At 31.3% G+C, this 20,163-nt stretch overlaps 1 protein-coding gene across 4 annotated transcripts in view; it reads left to right on the top strand.

Annotated features, from left to right (window-relative positions):
- The first annotated feature begins 5,688 nt into the window (after positions 1–5,688).
- Rabep1_0 (trehalase) overlaps positions 5,689–20,163 on the top strand; it is a 35,272-nt gene continuing 20,797 nt past the window's right edge. For 2 of the 4 annotated variants that reach the window (XM_029042694.2, XM_054233153.1), the window contains exon 1: positions 5,689–5,839. In XM_029042694.2, the coding sequence (XP_028898527.1) occupies positions 5,826–5,839 (14 nt within the window). In that variant the 5' untranslated portion in view covers positions 5,689–5,825. Of the gene's footprint in view, positions 5,840–18,786; positions 18,902–20,163 lie in introns of those variants that run through there. The other 2 variants (XM_011190218.3, XM_029042693.2) reach the window with 2 other exon arrangements.

Raw genomic sequence — 20,163 nt, 5'->3', positions numbered from 1 at the left:
TTGCTAGTGTTCTTCTCTAGTAAAGTCAATGTATTCGCTTAGCTACCGGTTCTCTAAAGGTCACATTTTATATAATTCTTTTACTAAATCGTTCACGCTCATTCCACTCCCTTCATATACATACATATATATACATATGCAAGTGTGTGTCGGTTGCGCGCTCTTTGAATCTGTATTTAATCTGTTGGCTCGACTAACACAGATTAAATCAATGGCATTTGCGAACATGTTTACTTCTAATTCTACTAATTGACTAAGTAAGATAATAGTAGTCGTGGATAAAATCTATGTAAATACAAATATAGTAGTTATGGCAGAAGATGCCACGCACACACAGAGATAGCGTGTCTCGTGGAGCACACGCAAACCTCTTCACACATACACAGGAGTCAAGCACTCAAATCCGGTCAACAAGCTTTGCCGGTCAGCAAAGCATTATGAGTAAATTACAATTTCCGCTAAATATTTACGCGCTCCTATTAAAAAAACGACACCAGAGCAGCGTGTGACAGTGATCTCGGTGTAGGTAATTTGCATCAATTTAAATGATTTTTATTAAATTAAAGTACATACACACGTATGCCTGTGTCCACATAAATTCATAAGTATGCGGATATACGCATTTTTATGCTTGTAGCTGGCGTGCTCTAAATAAATAGATTACTTAATATTTTTATATCTTTTTATAATTTAAACAGTTCTTAATGTTCGGAGCTGGAGCTTTTAAGAAATATTTTTATTTTTATTAAAAAATTACTTAATAACTTTTTATACTCTCGCAACAAAGGTTGCTAAAGAGAGTATTATAGTTTTGTTCACATAACGGTTGTTTGTAACACCCAAAACTAAACGAGTTAGATATAGGGTTATATATATCAAAGTGATCAGGGTGAAGAGTGGAGTTCAAATCCGAATGTCTGTCTGTCCGTCCGTCCGTCCGTCTGTGCAAGCTGTAACTTGAGTAAAAATTAAGATATCACCATAGGAAGGTTGCTTTCGAAAATGAGCAAAATCGGACCACTGTAACGCCCACAAAATGGCGAAAACTGAAAACACATAAAGTGCCATAACTAAGCCATAAATAAAGCTATGGAAATAAAATTTGGAATGAAGGATCGCACTATGAAGGGGCATATTTGGATGTAATTTTTTTTGGGGAAGTTGGGGAAGTAAGTTTTTTGTACATATCTCGCAAACCAATAGAGCTATATAAACCAAACTTTCTGCAGTCGTTTTTTTAGCCACTTCCTAATACTGTCCAAAAATGAAAGAAATCGGATAATAACCACGCCCACCTCCCATACAAAGTTAGGTTGAAAATTACTAAAAGTGGGTTAACTCTCTAACGAAAAACGTCAGAAACACTAAATTTCACATAAGAAATGGCAGATGAAAGCTGCACTCAGATTTTTTTACAAAATGGAAAATGGGCGTGGCGTCGCCCAGTTATGGGTCAAAAATCATATCTCAGGAACTACTCCACCGATTTCAATGAAACTTGGTTTGTAATAGTTTCCTTACATCCCAATGATATGTTGTGAAAATAGGCCAAATCGCTTCACAACCACGCCTACTTCCTATATACCAGAACTTTGAAGACGATCTGAATTGTTTACTTTACAATATATAAAGTAAGCACTAGTGAAGATATCGGTGCAGAACTTTGCACAAATACTATGTTAATAGTGTGGCAGGCCATTCTAAAAATCGCCGAAATCGGACCATAGTTTTTTAAGGCCCCATATATCGAACACGAGGACCTCGGTGCTTCTAACCTAATATTATGGTTTCCAACTTTCAATGGACTTTATACAATATATATGACGAATATGTGGGTCAAATTGTTTATTATATAATATAAATAAAGTTAAATAAATAAATTGCGAGAGTATAAAATGTTCGGTTACACCCGAACTTAGCCCTTCCTTACATGTTATAGCATATTTTTCTCTACTTAAGCAGTTTCATATACATTTTAACGGATTAAGTTAATATTTTTGTTTTTCATCACTTACTCAAGAAGACTTTTGTTTTTGTTTTATTTTTGAACATTAACAATGTTTTATTGTTTATGAGTCTGGTGTTATTTGCGACATAAAAGTGTAAATGAGTTATAATAGAATGTATTAGACGCTCTTTGCGAACTTACTAATTTGACAGATCTAGAGGGTATAAGCGCTATGTGAATAAGTGTGTGTGTGTGTGAGTAACTCGTACATTTACGCTAATCACACTCATTAATATCTATGATTTTCTTTGTATTTGGCTACACATTTGACGTGTCTTTATTAGAGAGTCTCTTTTACAATGATCAATCGTACTCTCAGTGTTAGTTGTATGGAGCCCACTAAGAATTTTTTAGGTACTCATATTTTCATTAGATTTCTAGCAAAATTGCAGGATTCACATAGGTTCTTCTAAATTTTGTTCTTTTCTTCAATACCTATATCTACTTGACCTTCAACATGTAAATTTAACGCTCAAGTTTTCAAAATTCACGTAAGGTCATTCAAAATTTGGAAGCGGAAGATAATGATTATATTGCTGAATCACTGAAAATATGAGTTGAAGATTACGTTGGACATTTAATTATAAATTTTTGCTTAATGACGCTTAAAACACTTTCTTGTTCCAATATTAATGCTGTTTTTCTCGTCCAATCGAACCTCCACTTATGAGTTCCAGGAAAATTTCTTACCTACTCCCATCTGTTGTTGTTGTAGCGACAGAAATATTTCCCAAATAATTTTGAGAAAGGCCGTCGAGTTGTCAGTCATCTGCCGGATAGAAATCCGGGTCTGTTGAGGTTATGGATATCCGACAGTCTTGGGAACCGGCTTCAAGCTGTGCTCCTTAAGGTTTGCTATTTGCAAGGTCAAAGTTCATTTTACTAATTTTAAGACTGTATCTTTCTGATTTATTTATTTATTATTTTTTTTTTCGCAGGAGAGGGGGTGGAAAATGCCTACCGCATCATCAACGCTGTCGTCGCAGCGATGGTATGTGCCACTTGCAGGCCACTAAAAACCCCCCTCTAGGGAACCGTCGCCCACCCTGAAACCGCTTTCGCATTACTTCAGGGTGGCGTTCCATTTTTCTCATCGAGAGATTTACATCTACACACCTGCGTCCAGGTCCCGCTTTTTGTTGCGTAGCAAGTTGGCTACGTATTTCTGGATAATATTCCAGTTTTCCTCGGTCTCCAACATGACGTTGATTATGTTATCAGCGTTTATTGGTCCAACCAGGTCTTCTACTGTGGTGCGTTCCCGTTGCCAGTGCACACATTTAAAAAATGTGTGTTCACACATACTGTACTTTTTGAAGTACCCGTGACCGGATAGCAGCTGTGTTGTGTAGTAGTCGACTTCTCCAAAATTACGGCTTGTACATAAGTTTAGATCCCTTATAAGTCTGGCCGTCCATTTGCCGCGGCTATCATTTTCCCACCTTCGTTGCCATGCTGATGCTGTATCTTTCTTTGCTTGTTCAATCGCACTCTTATTTTTTGGACATACTTTTTTTAGTTCCCATATCTTTTTCCTTTCGTAAGCTAGGAGGTCAATTGGGGGATTACCGCTTATAACTAATATTGCTTCTCCTGACACTGTTCGGTAAGCAGATGCGACTCTTAGAGCTGCAGTCCGGTGCACTCTGGCCAATACTTTATGCCGATTCTCCCTTTTTAGCACATCAGCCCAAATCTCTGCTCCGTATAGTAAAACGCTAATAGTGGTTGACATTAGGAGCTTTCTCTTTTCTTGGGTAGGCCCCCCAATGTTTGCCATTAATCTGCAAAGTTGGGAAGTGATTTTCGCTGCCTTTCCTGCGGCGTGCTGGATTTGTGCCCAGAAGGTTAATCTGGGGTCCAGTCTTACACCCAGGGAGTTCACTGTTTTTTGTGTCCTTAGAATATCCGTAGTCGTTTGCATACTGACTTCTAGAGGTATATGCTTGTTTGTTAGCAGTAGTAGCTCTATTTTTTTCTGTGGCGAGCTGGAGATTGTGTGAATCTGTGTCTCGCGCTGTAATGATCGCCGCGATATCGTCTGCATAGCCAATAAGATAAGTTTCGTCTGGCATTTCTTGTTTGAGTATGTCATCATAGCTAATATTCCACAGGTCTGGGCCTAGAATGGATCCTTGTGCTGCTCCTGCAGTGACCGCTATTTGACGTGTTCCCTCTCTTGTCTGGTATAACAGTTTCCTGTTACTGAGGTAGCTCCGCAAAACCGTGTTGAGGTATTCGGGGATCCTAAAGTTCTTCTCTAGAGCGTCGATCATATCCACCCATCTCGCACTGTTAAAGGCATTTCGGACATCTAAGGTCGCCAGCAGAACTATTCGTTTATATTTATGGCATCTACGCTGTGCGGCTTCTACGCTTTCGATGACGCTTTTGATCGCTTCTAAAGTTGACCTACCGGGTCTAAAACCGTGTTGTCTAGAGGAAAGCCCGCCAGCATCCCTGATAGCCGCTTGTAGTCTAGGTTTAAGTAATCTTTCTGATTTATTTATTTAATCTTTTCAGAATTATATCACATTATTCATTTGACTCCTACTTCATGGCTAATATTCATAGTGTACTTTGCAGTATTTGAAATAGTGGGTATAATTTTTATTCGTTATCTACTGGGTATACTGACTCCACATATGCTTTGTAAACGTTTTCACAATTATTTCATCAGTACTGCGAAGCGCTTTGAAAGAGAGGATAATGTATCATGCAGCTATTTATATTTTTTTAGATATTAATAAGTCAAACAACCATAATTTATAAATAAAACACTTGCTATAAGTAACAGCTATTAAGACGTCATCAAGCCAATTGTAATTGTCATTTTAGCTGATATTATCATATTCAGCTATTTTGACGTAAAAAAAAACCATTAAAATTGTCAAATTTAGAAAATTTAGTGAGTAAAGTGCATCACACACAGTTCAGATCACCTGTGTGGCGCTACATTTTCTTGCTGGTACATTGAAAATACTATCGTGCATATGAAAAACAGAACCATCCGTGATTTCTCACTGTCAGAAACAATGATAAAAACACTAAAGCATACGATACGGAAATTTGCTCACCTACACAAGCACCGGCCGTATGTATGTGTATATTAACAAACCCTCGCCATTACGCTCTCTCACTACATGCGGTGTAGACGACCTCAATCACTCGGTGAGCATGGATATCACAAAAGTTAATGGCAAAATGTGTTCACATGGATTTAGTTGTGCAAGTGTGTGAAGTAAATGTGAAAGAGTTGATAAATGCTCGCTAAAAAGTACGATGTATAAATATATGTTTGCTGCAGTTACATCGTAGCGATCGCAACGGATCTTAAACAGTGTCCAAACAGTTGTTGAACAAATAAGCGTTGTTGAAACTACGTGTCTGAAAGTTGGTAGAAAAGAAACATATTGAAAGAAATTCAAATAAAAGCAGTAGTGCTTACGCAAAAACTCCTTGCAGACGTCACAATACAGCTGGCGTTAGTTGCCTTTAAGAAAAAAAGCCAATAAGCGTGTGTGTTTCACAGGTATTGAAAGTGCGTGTGTTTGAAACTTTGATATATCGTATGATATACAATTTTATGTATGTTGGCATAATAATGCATATACATATAATGACAGTTTAGTGATTTTCGCTACATTTCATCTGTTTTTTGCTTGATTTTGCAGTTGTTGCAACAATTGGTGTGAATTTGTTAAACAAAAAGTCGGCGTTTGCCTTGCGTACGATATTGCCGTTAGTTTATAAAAGTGCACGGATCAGTTACTTTAACCACAAACGTCAACGTAATAACCGCAATAATCAATTGAAGATGAAGAACGAAGGGTAAGTGTTATGCACAGATTTTGCCATAAAACTTTTATATATATATATTTATAAATGAACAGTGTAACGAATTGTGATATTGTGCTAAAAATTCTGTAATAATTGCATAATTATGTATATTGTTGTGTATAGATTTAGCTCGTGTTTATCAGCAAGTCACAAAAAGTACAAAAAAGCACAAAAGTACATACCAACTCGTACAACTAACTATATAAGTTAGCAAAAGTTATTTGTATTGTATTGTTTGTTTGTATTTAATAAATTTATATACCAGACGCCTGCTTTTTGCAGAAAATCGCAAATTGCAAATTCATATTAACCTCAAATTGTGTTGGAAAGCGTAAAGAATGAATAAAACGTGAAAAGCGTAATATATGTACGTGCTCTTATGAGTGAATTACAAACAGATATACATATAAGTAGCTACATACAGTGGTGTTTAAGAAAAAACGCACGAAGATTTAGTAATTAATTTGTCTTTCTTTAATAATTGCTGCATAGTTAACATTTTCAATTAAAATGAATTAAAATTAATATTTTTCAGTTTAAATTTAAATTTTTTTCTAATGAAATTGATACCGGTTTCAAAGCATTAAGCGTAGAACATATGCAGACATTTTGGTAGGCAATTATTGTATCTAAAAACAACTTCTAATGGTTAAGAAAGCTCCTAACTAACAATATCAGAATCTATTTTATTTAAGAAATATGATTATATGTTGTTATAGCGGCAGAAAACACCAGTTTACGTCGACCAGCCTATTGAGGAAACCCAAAAATATGACGTTATAATCCATACTGCCCATCAGTTAGCAAAAAAATAAATTGGAAGCAGCACCCGTATGAAAAAAAAATTATTTCTGATTCGCTTAGCGGATGTGCACTATATATTTATCTTGAATTTGTTTTTCTTTATTCATAACAGTTTTTGTTAGGAATGAAATTTGTATATACAATTTTTTTAAGTGTAAAGGCAAGTATGTACGGAGTGCGTTCAAATAATAACGGAAATTTGAAAATTCTCCCAAAGTCTAATTGCGATTTTCGTTTGTTAAAAGCTCACATTTCGTTGCTTGTACGTGAATTCTTGGCAAAAAAAAAATACCGTAAAAATAAAATTTAAAAAATTCCCGCTATTTTCCTATTTATATAATTTTATTATAATTTATTTTAATATAAAGCTAAGTGTCATTGTAATAATATAATGCAGTGTCATTGTTTACTTTGATTGTACGTTTCTACTTCATATAGAGTCTTTAAACTTAGATGTTTAGCTTTTAATACCGCCAATGAAAATTTCATCTAAGCAAACTAGATAACTCCGGCTAACTGAATAACGACTTATAAATATAGGAATAATTTAGTTTTTGATTTATGGAATGTGTGAGCAATGGCGCCAAAAGCCGACTGTCAAAAAACGGTAGAAATTTCAAATCTCAGATAAAACTCAAAAATCACTAAAAAAATACTGAACCGACAAAATTTTAAAATTAGTTTTTATATATTTTTTATAGAGTTATTTATAGTCAAATTTGGTATTTTTTCTTATTGGAGGCACGGTCTGTACTCCCATACAAACATATATTTTAGCGAGAAACCACTCACGTTCACAAACATATAACAACAATCAATACAACAGCTGTTGTGTGATATCTAACACGCTCTCACGACCGATATAAACGGGTTCTTTCGCCTTTCTGCCTATTTAGTCTTTTATTGCTGCCTTGTTGGGAATGCCATACTGCTGATATTGGACTGTATGAATCAAGCAACAACTACAAATACAAGGTACACACGTTCGTTAACACACCTCCAAATTGTAGATATGGCGTGTACAGTTTGTACTCTTGTTTATTTTATTACCGACAACGACGACGACGACGCTTAAACCGCTAGATAACAAATATGCATTTCACAATTGATTTGCACTATTATGATAGACACTTGTATGTATGGACATATGTATATATAGACATTTTTATTATGTATGTCAGTACATATTAACTGTATATATGTCTGAAAATTTGTTTCATAGAGACTTCTTTCAAATTTTGCTAACGATGACGCATTCAACGTTTCGTTTTGTTTTGCTTTAATGTTGATATTCGCCAGCGTGTGCGGTGTGGATATGTACAAGTACACGCACACCAGTGCAAAGATCACCTTGGAAGGTCAAAATGTACATACATACTTACATATGAAAGTACTTAAAAATATACATATGTGAATATATATGTTCGAAAAGTCTCGAGAGTGTCTTAAGTAATTAAAATTCTCAAATAAAAGTGTTCATTAAATAATTTAATAACAATTCAAATAGTCGGATTTAACTAACCTGTAATTAAGTACAAGTGCATACATATAGCTGTGTTTATGAGTATATAATGCACGTATGACATAATAAACTTTTGTCAACAAATTAGAAATATTTCGTTAAAGAATTGATTATTGAGTTATGAGTTATATGAGTGATACCTGGTATCTGGTGTTAAAAAAATATCGGGAATTTTTTGAAAAGTACAATTGTAATTTTTTTACCACATTCGCCAGATAAGACTCTGTGTGATTTTCTCCTATTTCTAAATGTAAAGGGCCATCCTTTTAACCCTCACGAGAAAACACTGAAAGGGTCAAAGGCTATCCAAAAAATTGTGTAAGAGAAGAATTTCGGTGATTGAGAGAAGTGCGGGCATAAGTACATAATACCGAATGTGAAACAATTTTGAAGGCGACTATATTAATGTAAAGGAATTAATAAATATTTTTTTTCCAAAAACCGAAAATTCCCGTAATTTTTTGAACCCCTCACATTAGCTTTTATGGAATCTTCTATGAAAGTTCTACATTCGTTTTTCCTGCCACCTTAAAGTATGCGATTGCAGTCTAATTAGAGTTCGCTCTGTTTATTTTATAACGGCTTTCTTATTTAGCTTAGGAGTCAATTGCTAAATTATTATTTTATATATTACAATGACATTAATTGGAAAAGAGCTCGTCGCACTATGAGTACTTGTTAGATGATCGAGAAACACATTCGGACTTTCCTGTTCTCAGTTAGAATAGTTTTATTCGGTAATAATGGCATCTTTAAAAATCACCTTTTGGGCTAAGCGCATTGATTTTGAACCCGATGGAATTTGACGTGAAACTGATTCGATTCTCAGTGTGACTATTTTGAAAAATCTTAAAAAAAATGTTTCAAATAAATATTTGTTGTGCTATATAACATAATTCTTGGAGCCTGAAACCATATTGGCTGAGATTTGAAATTTCATTCAGTAGGGATACGATATTGATATTCTTATACAAGATCTAAGCAGTAAAAGCAATTCTTAAACGTAATAAGTTTTTTATATGAAAACTATTAGATCACCCTGTATTTTAATTATAGCGCATTTTGGTCTGCGGAATAATTCATAACAGACCACAAAATATGTTTTCTCAGAACTCGTCTTTTTATCTTGGTTATAATAATATATATTTTTACATTAACCACGAATTCAAGCGAAATATGTTGGATAATGTTTCGTGTGATTTACAAGAAATTTTTATATATTTCAAATATGTATTTATAAATAGTATTAAAGATAAAATTCCTTATATTCAAGTGCTGATATTGTTTAAAAGTTTAATTTATAGTAGCTTAACCCACTTGTCTGCATTGCGACTTATCTACCACTTGACAAGGATATATGCGGTTATTAGATTATAAATAACCACTTTTATGGCATTATATTTGTTCACATAACTGTTGTTATAAATGTTATAAAATAAAGCATTTTTCAAGCATACTCATTACTTATTACCACTTTATTAGAGACCAGACGCGCGTGGTTATTAAATACTTATTCACATATATAAAAACATACAAATGTACATGTGAATACTCGTAGATAACCGATAAATTTTTGCAACGAAAAGAGCAAATCTATGTTGTCATTGAAGTCGTACAAGTGATGAGATAACAAACCACTTTCATATATTTATGTACATACAAACATAGACGCAATTTTCTCGAAATATATGTATTTGTGTATATTTTTGAGCGGGAGAGTGCGTATGTCTCACAGCCACTTGTATGCATGTGTGCGTTTTGCCATTGTTTGGAGTTGAATCAACTTTACTTAGAGCCTAAAAGTAGGCAACGATTTATGTTTAAACCGTCTTTACACTTGCGTTTGAGTTTGTGACGGTTAGTTTATTATAAAATTTTTATGAAAATAGTAAAATAAATGAAACAATAATAATAATAATTTCCAAAAATTTATTATTTTCATTATTATATTTTAATTATTATTAATATATTCTATTATTATTAGTTTTATAAATTAGAATTTTGTGCTATAAATTAATTAGGCCAGTTAGTTTACTATGTATTTTTGTTTCAAATAGTAACATGAAGCATAATAAAAATTAATAATAAATTATTTATTATAAATTTTGAATATAAATAGTAAAATAACCCAATAATATAAAAAAAATTGTAATAAAAATTAAAAAAATAATAATTTCTATTACAAATTTTATAAATACGAATTTAGTGAATTTAAATTTTTAATTTAGAAATTATTTCTTTTAAATTTTTATATAAATTATATATGTATATATATATATATTTTATTTAATTAAGCATAATTTAGTCATTCACAATTAATTATAATTTTTATAGCATTTATAATAATTTAATAGCTTTTATAAAAAAATGGTAAAAATATTAAAAAAAATATCGAAAATAAAAAGGTAATAAACTCCAACGCAATTGAAAGAAATTCAACCAACAAAAAATTGTGAGAAAGAATGCAACTGATCGCATTACTCATTATTTAATAACAGTATGTATGTGATTGGCGTTGCAACAGTAAATAACGAAAATCCGACATATTGTTGTTCTTAATACTTAAAACATTATATAACATTAATTATGAGGGTTTGCCTCATACTCACGTAATATTTTAAGGGGTTAAGTGGGTTTCAGAGGTTTAAAAATGGGTATTTTTTAATTTTTTGAATGTATACAATCATATATTGCAAAGAAAAATATTAAGATTTTCATTTTTGAGATATTTTGAACAAAAAAAAATAATTTATTTTTGTAAATTTTTGCCATATACCTATTGGCTCAGAAAAATTAGTTGTAATAAAAATAAATAAATATAAATCAATAAGATCATGTTTTTACAAAGTTGTGTTCAAAATTTGAACAAAATCGCTTCATAACTTTTCTGGAAATCGTGTTCACCGAATTAAAAAAAGTGAGTTTTGAGATAAACGCCTCTAAAGTTTTATGTTGTAACTGATGTATATACATATATATATATATAACCTTGTAACTAGGAAGACTCCAAGAAATATATATGTATGTGTATGTAAATGTATTGCTGCGCGCTTATTCGCTTCACTATGTACGCAGCTTAAACTCGATTCTGATTGAATATTTTTTATATATCAAACATGATTTTAATCGTTGTATGTATGTCGAAAGTACAATCATTTTACTTAGCAATAACAATTATAAATACGAGGTATAGATAAAACAACAATAAAAACAACTTATTAGCTGCAAATGTATATATTTAGATGTAAGTAATTACTTATAATATTACTAAGCTAAATACAAATTTTATATAAAACCACAATTTGTGGCATCTAACACCTGACAGCAAACTTGTATGCATATGTATAGATATGTATATGCTATGCCAGCAAGTCTACATTATTTCCTCTGCACAAATTTCGTCAGCACTAGAATTAAGAAAAAAAGCCAATGCGCAGGCAGACAGTTCATAGCTTGCAAACCGCAAGTTCATGCGAAACGAGCCCCCTTTCTTTTATACGTGTACGCTTATACATACGTCGTTTGAATAATTAATGTGTTAAATAGAATGTATATATGTATGTATATTTGTATTTATGTGTATTTAGATGTATGAATTGTTGTTTAAATATTATTGTTTATGTAAATTAGCTAATTTTACTGTTTTTGCAAGTTCAAAAACGTGTTTATACGCATATTTATGAGCATGAACACAAGTACATATATACAAATAACAAATGTAGGTAGCTATGTATGTATGTATGCAGTTATAATTTTAATTCCGCTAATATTGCTAAATAGTGCTGAAAGTCAAGTATTAACTAAAGAATTAATTAAAATTGGACAAATGTTAGTTCAACTGCGCAAGTACAGACTAAAATGCTGTTTAGAAATTATAAGAATTAGGGTGGGGTGGCTATTAAATGAGGTTGGAATATTTCATAAGAAATTTATAATGTATTTGAAGTACTTTATATGCAAAAATATTGCAAGGGAATTAATTTATAGTGCACATAGAAGGGTATTTTTGGCGCTTGCGCGTGATTAAAATATAAAATATTGTCAGTATAGAATATTTATTTATTGTTTTCAACAGGTGAACTACAAAAGTAAATAAAAAAATAAAATTAAAAAAATCTGAGAGGCAAAAGTAAATAAATAAATTTAAAAAATGTACTCAAAACCACAAAATTTTAAGTTCCGCGTAAAATTTCCGGGACAATTTGCACAGGTGCTTCCCAAATTTTTAAGTTTACGCCTTTTTACACCCTATCAACAATAACAAATGCATGTCCATATAAACACAAAATGCCATGTATTTAATAATTCATAAATTACTTCCATTGGCTGCACAGCCAAGCGCAGCTCGGACTCAAGGTTATGCGACCATTCGCTCTGTTTATCAATTGTTGTTGTTATTATAAAAGAAAACGTGTTTAATATTATTCTTTTCGCAAAGAAAAAATAAATAAAAATATTTGAAGAACACGATTATTAAAACGCGCGTCAACAACATGGACTCTGCACGAGACATAAATGTATGCAAACTTTAATGAAACCACTTATGTATATTAAGATAACTAACATATCCACATCAACAATATTTTACATGTGAGTTTAACACATTCGGAGATATATCCGTCTATTCACACCATTTCTCATTCTAAAATCATAAAGCAGTAGCACACGTGAGTACACACACCGTTGAACGGCAAATAGTCTATTATTATTGCTGTAATTAATTAGTTACATAAAGTGCCCTGTAGGAAAAATGGAGCAAATGCTAATTATTTTGGTTTATTACTAATTATTGGGGTGTAGAATACTTCTGCTGACACAAAGACCGGCCTTCTATGTTGGCTGGTAGTCATTAGAGTACTTGTATTTTTATACTCTCGCAACAAAGTTGCTAGCAACAAAGTTGCTAAGAGAGTATTATAGTTTTGTTCACATAACGGTTGTTTGTAACACCCAAAACTAAACGAGTTAGATATAGGGTTATATATACCAAAGTGATCAGGGTGAAGAGTGGAGTTCAAATCCGAATGTCTGTCTGTCCGTCCGTCCATCTGTGCAAGCTGTAACTTGAGTAAAAATTAAGATATCTTGATGAAACTTTACACACTTATTTCTTGGCACCATAGGAAGGTTGCTTTCGAAAATGAGCAAAATCGGACCACTGCCACGCCCACAAAATGGCGAAAACCGAAAACACATAAAGTGCCATAACTAAGCCATAAATAAAGCTATGGAAATAAAATTTGGTATGAAGGATCACACTATGATGGGGCATATTTGGATGTAATTTTTTTGGGTAGGTGGGCGTGGCCCTGCCCCCAAATAGGTTTTTTGTACATATCTCGGAAACCAATAGAGCTATATAAACCAAACTTTCTGCAGTCTTTTTTTTAGTCAATTCTTAATACAGTCCAAAAATGAAAGAAATCGGATCATAACCACGCCCACCTCCCATACAAAGGTTCGGTTGAAAAGTACTAAAAGTGGGTTAACTCACTAACGAATAACGTCAGAAACACTAAATTTCACATAAGAATTGGCAGGTGGAAGCTGCACTCAGATTTTTTTACAAAATGGAAAATGGGCGTGGCGTCGCCCACTTATGGGTCAAAAATCTTATCTCAGGATCTACTCGACCGATTTCAATGAAACTTGGTTTGTAATAGTTTCCTTACATCCCAATGATGAACCCGAACTTAGCCCTTCCTTACTTGTTAAGTGTTGTTGTAGCGGCAGAAAAGGCTTCCTAAATATTTTTTGAGGAATACTGCCAAGTTCAGAAGTTCAGTTCCTAGATCGGAAACGTTCCGGTTTCTTAGAACCGACTAGAGACGGAATGCTCTTTCAATTCAATGGCAGTACTTGTAAGGCTTGAAGTTGTTCAAAAGAATTTACAAGTCTACAGTATATTTCGTAGGATCTGATCGATGTACCCATTTCCTAGTGATTAGCATTATTTCTAACCTTGAAATTGGCTTCCAATAAAGTTGCTGTTGGTTGGTTTAGTTTGGTACAATTTTGGCGTTGTTGTGGAGCCTTAAGATATATGTCAAACCTTACCCTGGAGTTAAATCTCGGATTCGGATTCAGCGACCGTCGTGTACATTATAGGGCTTAACAAAAGTAATCAAAAAGATCAATCAACCAATTGATTCAACAAACTCACAGTGTTACTTATATGACCTTGACCGTTTACGCTCTAACTACTCCCTAATGCTTGTAAAACTAAGTCAAACTCATTCAGCACACTTCTCTTTTTTTCGTGGAACTCATCATTACAAATCAAAATTTCACAGTCTCCCTTCTCTACTTCACACTTTCCTAATGACTTCGCACATTTCTTTGATTTCAAATTATTACTTGTTGTCCTGTAAATTGCGCTCTAATGTCAATGCCTGCAATTAGCAACAAAATGAGTTGTAAATTTAATAAATATAACAATAAAAAGAAGAAAAAGTGCAAGAAATATGCAAAACCAACCGGATTGCAAACGTTTCGTGCATAGCGTGTTCGGTTTATTGGAGTTCTACAAATACGAGTACATTTCATGACATTATAAACAGAAATGGTAGATGCAAAACGACGATAGCGCCACATATTTATCCAGCTGCCAAGAAATGCACAGACCTTGAATAAGAGTATATGGAACTTAAGTGATTTTCATTTCTTTGTTTTTCGCTTTTTTTTACAATCTACAGATTGTCATTTTGCATTTTGCAATGCAATTATTTGTTGTTAAATATTCTCAAATGAATTGTGCATTGTATTAGCTTTTAGAAGCATCATATTTCCCACTATATTAATATGCGCAATTTCTTTCACACAATAAACTAAATTACTTTAGCAAACATCATACATAGACGCCATTAAGAATATAAAGTTCAGCCCTGACTCGTTACAATGTTGTGAGTGAAGTCTGCGGTTCTGGCTTTATACGAATTTAAAGTGTTTTTCTAAAAATAAGTCCGTGACAGATGATTGATGGTAAAACATCTTTGTAGAGCTTTTAGTAAGAATTGATACTATTCTTCTGAAACGTTGGATATTTTGCGGATTTTGCAATTCTAAAAACCGTTTTTCTGACCTGAAATGGGTTTTTATCAAATTCTCTGACAATACGAAGATGAGTTAGAACTTGTAGAAACATTCTTCCGTCAGATTACCTCAAAACTCATGGTGGAGTAGGCCGGGTAATAATTAAAAGACTTAAAGAAACAGCTTTTAAAAGCCGTTTTCTGCCCTAAAATTGTTTAAAAAACCATAAAGGGCGCGTTCAATGGGGTCACTGTACAACTTGAATTAGTTTAATAAAAAATAAATAAAAGAAAGCGAAGAATATGACAAACGTAACCTATATATAAACAAATAAAATATTTACACTTACATATACACTTACATATATCATATGAATATAATACTTTTAAATTTTAAACATATTTTCTCCGCTTCACTAAACAAATATTAATTTGCATGATCTAACGTAAGTAATATAACAAAAAATATCTAATGAAATTAACTAATTGATGCAATTAGGCGCAAAGAAAAAGTAAATTAATATTTCAATGCAAAAAACCAAAAAAATTAAATTCTTAAAAAAATAAAAATATTTGGCAGAGCAGTAATATTGTGAAATTAAATAAAATAATAATTATAAAATTTAAGCACATTCCTTTTTGGTACATTTAACAAATGAGAACACTTATATTCATAATTAGTTGTATTTTGGGAAAATTTTGTTATTATATGAAAATTATCGCTAACCTTTAAAACCAGTAATAAATTAAAAAATACCTCTTACTAAGCTAACAATAAGTTAATAATGGCAAACTTAAATTGACGCTTAATGTAGTCAGCATTAAATATTAGTTAAAAAAATAATAATTAAAACCTCTATGGAGTAACATATTATTTGGATAATTATTGATAATATGAAATGAAGCTAATTATTTGATTATTTTCATTGTAATTATTTCAACTAAAAAGCTAAAAGCACAAATTTGCATTAAAATTTAGAGAATTATGAATGAAAGTGCTGCTAGGAACCTAACTTCACTTGTTCTTATGAAAAGTTACAATCGATTTATCAATATAACCCAACTTTTTATGAATGATTGTTATTGGTCAAAACTCATCTTTTCTTAGCTAAACACAAAACAAAGTCAAGTTTTTTTTCGAAGTTTCTCAGTTTTTTGTATTAGGTTAGGTTCTTTTTCCATTTTCTAAAGATTTTCATATAGAATTTTGCCTTCCCGAGCATTTCAAATAAATTTTGGTATCAATTAACATTGATCAATATTAAATAACATTGATAAATATTAAACAATATTGATATTTACATTTTTTTATTAAATTAATTGTTAAGAATTTGTTTATGCCATTTACTTGTTTAACTTTTTGAAACACTCCAGTTATCAATGCCGCACTTGACGTTTTATCGCCAATTGTTGGTACGTTCTACCTTTTATCATCATTATCATTGTATTATTGTGGTTTGAAAGTACTTACTTGCATTGCTAATATTAGTATAGCAATAATAATATATTATGATGTCATTGGATATACTTGACTAGAAAATATTAAATTGACATTTCATTAAGCATTTTGATGGAAAAGTAAATTATTACACTGTGTTAAGTAAATAAATATGTACGCATTCGAAAATAGTTATTTTTCAACTATTTTCTTGATAATTGACATAAACATAATTATGTGAGACACGTCTCATAATTCACAAAATTGTGTGACGACGCATTAAATGTCGACAGGGGAGTAAATGATTCATAGAGTCATAGAAGACCGGCGTATGACAGATACATATATTTCATCGGTGTTTATGAGTAACATGATTTTTTGAGGAATACTAATTATACATTATAGGGCAAAACGGACTCTCATAAAAAAAAACTTTCGACATTAATGCTATAGATGAAATGCTTCAGCACAAAAATACGCTCAAGTTGCTTATCAAATGTATGGAAAGTTAAAAAAAAATATCTACCTACATACATTGGTATACATTAGTCAAATACTACTCTATAGTTTGACGACATTATTCTGGAGTGCTCCTTATAGTGTTTTTGCCCCCAATTAGAATTTGTGCGGAAAATCACAAGTGCCTGTTATTAAGGACCTTGAATACTTCTAGTTAATATTGTAAACAATTTTAACGAAATCGATTACTGTAGAAAGCTTTCTAAATTTTCCGTTTACTACTTTTGTATTATTTGTATGAAAAACTCAGAAATAAATACATATATATGAAGACGTTAGATGGTTAATATAGGCAAATATTCTATATTAAATATATACGAAGTGAAAGCTTTGAAGAAAAGCTTAGCTTTCGTTTTGTTCGTGATTATGCTACAATTTGAAAGCTCATAACATAAAAACCTTTCCGCAGCTTTTGTTTAGCTGAGAAAGTAATTAATATACCAAAAAACAATGATTTTTCTAAGTGTCTTATGCAACATTTATAAAAGCTTAATAGTTACATAAAAAATTTATAAAAAAGTTGAACTAAGCACATAGAAAGCATAGTTCATGATAGCTTCCAAGTTTTTTTGCAAAAAAAAGAGCTTTTGAGATTGGAAGGTTTTTCTTCTAATTCATATACATTTGATTAAATTATACGTGATTAGGGTAGCTTCGAACAAAGCTTTTTATGAGGAAAAACTTTTGAGATTCGAAAATTTCTCTTCTAATCCAGATTTATTTCATTCAATTACATATGATCTGGAAAGCTTTCGAAGCTTTTCCTAAAGAAAAGCTTTTGCGAATCAAATGTTCATCTTCTAATTAAGATCCATTTAATTTAGTTATACGTGATCAGGATTGTTTCCAAAGAAAATCTTTTGTGATTCGTAAATTTCCCTGCTAACAAAGAAAAGCTCTTGAAATTCCAAAGCTTCTCTTCTACTACAGATTTATTTCATTCAATTACATGTAATCAGAAAACATTCGAAACTTTTTCCAAAGAAAAGCTTTTGAGATTCGTAAGTTTCTCTTCTAATTCAGATCCATTCAATTAGATTTGATTATGGTAGCTTTCGAAGCTTTTTCCAAAGAAAATTTGTTCCACTGTTCCTTTTCAAGCATTTTCATTTAATTACTGTCTACGAAATTCTACTGTAAATGCTTGTGCATAAACTTCAGCGGTACACTTGGGAATTTCCCACTGTGCGAAGATAATATTTCACGTTCGTTTTATTTGCAAACTTTTAAAACAAAAGCAAAAAAACAAAAATAAAAAAACCAAGAAAAAACAATAATTTTATAAGTGTACGGAAATAAAACAAAAATATTAATTAATATAGAGCATATATGTACAAGTACAACGCAAAGCTAAAGTAAACGTAGAGAGAGCTTAAAAATAAAATTTCATTATCAGCAACGTAAGAGAGTTTTCTGTGCTACATATTAGAATGTATGAAAAAAAAAAATTACAAAAACAAATCGTTAACAGTTAGTGAGCGATTATTGTCAATTTTATAAAATATAAACAAATACAATAAAATACTTATGACTGTAGTACTTGCTCCTTACATACATATGTACATACACACTTAAATACGTACATACATATGTACATGCATAGTTAAATATTTCCCAAGCATGTCCGATCGACCGAGCAACATTTGCATTGTATTTTAAAAATGTATACGGTAACTTCAGATCAGTTCGACATTTGATTTCGACCGGTAAACAACAGACAGAAACTGACAAATAGAAATGTAGAAATAAAGTTTTCACAAAACAATTATTAAATTGCAGCAACTGATAATTACAATGAAAAAAAAAATAAATATAGAAATATAAATTAAATTAAAATTAAAATAACGCACACACAAACAGATGTATTTGTGAACAATTAATCCGCGATTGCGTTAATCAAATGAATAATCAGCTCCAACGTATGCCAGTGATAATAAGAATCCGCATCGATTGTCGGCAATTAACCGTTTGACCGTTTTAGGCGAACGCGCAAAAAAGTGACAAAGTGCAAGCAAACTGATTGTTTCAACAACTAAACGTATATATTAATGAAATAAATTTGTTCGATTTGCGCGAAGGGCCCATTCACTTTGTTTAGAGGAATTAGAAAGCGTTGCCGCAGTCCTTGAATATTTATTATAATTTTGCGTGTGTGTGTGTATTTCAACCGCAATTAATTGCTATGTGGACCGATCTTTTTGCACTCGGTTATATCAGCCAAGGGGGTTTACTTGAATGGCATTTTTTTTGCGTTTTTTTTTATCTAAAACATGACTTACATATACATATATACAAGTATATAATATGTATGTATTGCACTGATTTATATTTTTCTAAAGCTTATCAAAGGAAGTGTGAGTAGCGCAAAATATTGAGTAAATTTTTATTTTTTGTTACAATAAAAAAAAATTAATTAATTAAAAATTCAATCTGAATAACTTGATTTTTAAATATTTGTAATTTTAATGCATTATTTTTGTTAAAAATTAAATTTTGAAGTTTTAAAAATATTGTCTTTTAAATAATTTATTAATTTTTTTAAGAATTTTATTAAAAGCTATTTTTTTTACCAAATTGAAACTTAAAAGTAAAAAAAAATAATAAAACTTTAATATAAAATGCATAGCTAAATAGTATAATTTTAAAAATATTTAACTCTAATATTTTAAAATTTTCTTATTATAAATTCTTTAAAAATATTAATTAAATTATTTAATTAACTTAATTATTAAAATTAATTGAAATAAAAAACAAATGAACATTAATATTTAGAGCGTTATGAAAAAAGCAAAGTGAAGGTAGCTAACCTTACTTTTTCTTATGAAAAATTAAAAGTAATGTTATCAGTTTTACAAATAATTTTTTTTTTAAATTTTCTTAATTTTTTATAAAAATTATTTTTATTAAAAATTCTGCTTAGCTATTACCTATTTACCAAAATGAAACTTTAATGAAAAGGAAGCTAAATTGTATAATTTTAATAGTATTTATTTCTAATATT

The sequence above is a fragment of the Zeugodacus cucurbitae genome, chromosome 6, assembly GCF_028554725.1.
Source record: "Zeugodacus cucurbitae isolate PBARC_wt_2022May chromosome 6, idZeuCucr1.2, whole genome shotgun sequence".
In the NCBI taxonomy this organism is placed as follows: Eukaryota; Metazoa; Arthropoda; class Insecta; order Diptera; family Tephritidae; genus Zeugodacus; species Zeugodacus cucurbitae.
Note: the sequence above shows the minus strand (reverse complement) of the source record. Positions and strands in the feature narration are given on the sequence as shown.